This window comes from Coptis chinensis, chromosome 9, assembly GCF_015680905.1.
Source record: "Coptis chinensis isolate HL-2020 chromosome 9, ASM1568090v1, whole genome shotgun sequence".
Classification (NCBI taxonomy): domain Eukaryota; kingdom Viridiplantae; phylum Streptophyta; class Magnoliopsida; order Ranunculales; family Ranunculaceae; genus Coptis; species Coptis chinensis.
Genome location: NC_141464.1, coordinates 39,954,473 through 39,957,147, shown reverse-complemented (window position 1 = coordinate 39,957,147; position 2,675 = coordinate 39,954,473). Strand labels below are relative to the sequence as shown.

Here is a 2,675-nt window from a genome sequence, read left to right as displayed (position 1 = left end):
GATTTCATTGGTTGTTCTTTCCATATTTGTAACATAGGATATTCTAGTATTTAGGAAACTTTGTCATCTTCTGCCATTATAAAATATTGGCCTCCATCTTTGTTCTTGACAAGCCTTTTACCGTACTTTTATTCTTTCCATGTTTCCATCCTTTGCTGTCGCGTCTTCCACTTCAGCTATTTGATTTCAATTTGCATGTTGACACTTAATACATATAACATCCCATACTAATAGAAGATTATATAAGAATACAATAGCGACATTAAGAATTGAATATGCATTCAAGCATGCAAATGAGTAAACCTTACCGTATGTTTGAAAAATATGACAATTAACATTGATAAAACTCTCTTCTATTCCTCTGTCCTCTCCGACTCACTATTTGCAATTACAGAATGTTCAATATCCAACAACTCCCAGTGTAAGTTTGGGGACCTGAGACATTTCAACTTTAACCCGGTAATCACTCGATAAAATCCCAACTTTCTTTTTGGGTGACAAATTATCCACCACCAACTGAATATGGACCTCAACGGTAATGGACTTCAATGGAAGATTCCCCAACACAATACTCACAGGAGCTCTTACCCTTATAGTTAAAGGGATTCTACCACTTTGTCGATTATCCATGAGTGCTTCTTGAAGTCCAGACCCAAACGGGCTTTCGCCATCCATAGTAACTTTTAGTATGGTCATGTTCTCGTAGCCTTGATAAAAAGCAGGAAGGCTACCAGAACAAAGAGTTGAACCCTCATAATTCACCATTACAGAACTATCTTTTTCATAGGTAATGCCAATTTTCGTATTTGGATTATCGGCCTCCACAGTTACAATAAACTTTGTATATAGGCTGAAATCAGGTCGCATTTCAAAAGCAGCAACATCCAAGTTTTTTACCTTATATGTAGGAACTTTAGGTTGATATATAGCGTAGATGGTAGCCAAAAGACCAACAAGGATAAAAAGGAGGATTATGAGGAAGGCACAAAAACAGGATATACATTTGCAGCATGTGTTTCCACCTTTCTTCTTTTGATCGTTGGAATGGTATCGAGGAATGGTACGTCGATATGGGGGTGGTTTAAGGCCTTGTGGATCAGCCTTGTCATCACCAAGCACTACATATCTTGGTGGATATGGTGGTTGATCTGAGGGATTCATGTAGGGAGTGTCCACAGGGTAAACCCTGCGGTTATTGTCCATAAAATGAAAGAAAGCAGAAAGAAAGAAAGAAAAAAATATATAAGAGAAGAGGGGAAAGAAATGAAAAGGTTTGTTTTAATGTTATGGTAATTTGGATTCTAGAAAGAATGAGCGTGTTACCGTACCTCACAACATTCTTGCAAACAATGAGGTTGGACTTGTGTTTGTTGTTTTGAGGTTGCTGCATTCTCTTGGCTCTTGCCTAAGGTGGAGCATTTGAATCCTGGTATTTAGGAGAGTAAGAGGTGGAACAGGGTTGTTCTGTATGTCTTAGTTTTTTAGTGGTTTAGTTTCTTCGAAGTTAACAAACCCCTCTTTATGGTAAAGGGCACCTTTATTTTGTTTGAGTAGTTACAAACTATGGCAACTCCATTTCACAATATGCCAACCAACTTAATGATCCTAGGATTATCGGAGGAAACAGAAAAAAAAAAACAAACAATTGGAACCCAAAGCTCTCTCACTATCTATCCGTTCATGTTAAAAACAATTGGAACCCAAAGCTCTAGCTCTAAATTCTTGTCTGTCCGGGCTCACTATTTTCTCCACGTATCACAACCACCATGAAAATCCTATAACTCAGCCAGTAACCTTGTGTTTCTGGCATCTCTAATGATACAGGCCCAAAAATTTGCCACATCATCCTAATTTTTATGAAATCGATCGGACAATTTTATAAATTAGGCATTACATGGAGGTACAGATATTGCAATTCTTCGGTTTACAATTACTCAAAGAAAAATAATTGTTTTATTTTGACGCCTTTATTCTAGTTAAGGTTAGTGAAAAATTACTATGAAGCTCTGCGTAACACCAACCAAAATGTCCGCAAATTAAAGGAGGAATCTCTCAATTGGCAACTCCTTCAGTGTCGCTTGCACAACTTACATATATGCTGATACATATATCGAAGATTCATGGGGTAATTCTAATTTCTAAGTCGCTAAACTCATTATCAAGGAATCTCTCAATTGGCAACTCCTTCAGTGTCGCTAGCACAACTTACATATATGATACATATATCGAAGATTCATGGAGTAATTCTAATTTCTAAGTCGCTAAACTCATTATCATGTATCAGGACCTGTCTAAAAGTTACATAACTTCTTGTTAAAAATTTAAAATATACTACTAAACAGCCCTTGAGGATCATACATGCTGTAAAATTGTCATCTGCCTGACACCAAAATTTCAGGGTGGACACTATTCAGTTTTATGATTTTGCTCATCATCACACGTTTTCCTTAGATGCACAGAGTGCTTGCTTCTCAACGCCAAAGAAAATTGATTTCAACTCTGGAGAAATTTATAGTTAATTATTTTCATCGAATCACGTTAAGGACTACATAAGAAGTCAACAGCCCAACAGATTACCAAACAACAATGCAACTACTTTAATCCTTATCAAAATTTAACTTTACAAGCATGTGTAATGTATTTGATATCTCAAACACAGTAGAATCAATAACACA

At 36.5% G+C, this 2,675-nt stretch overlaps 1 protein-coding gene across 1 annotated transcript; it reads right to left on the bottom strand.

Moving 5' to 3' along the window:
- Positions 1 to 266: 266 nt before the first annotated feature.
- On the bottom strand, positions 267 to 1,415 carry LOC147475960 (NDR1/HIN1-like protein 6). The gene has a single exon (XM_086584202.1). It carries the CDS (start codon positions 1,201 to 1,203, stop codon positions 400 to 402), a length of 804 nt encoding a protein of 267 aa, XP_086440328.1. The 5' UTR covers positions 1,204 to 1,415; the 3' UTR covers positions 267 to 399.
- Positions 1,416 to 2,675: the final 1,260 nt, after the last annotated feature.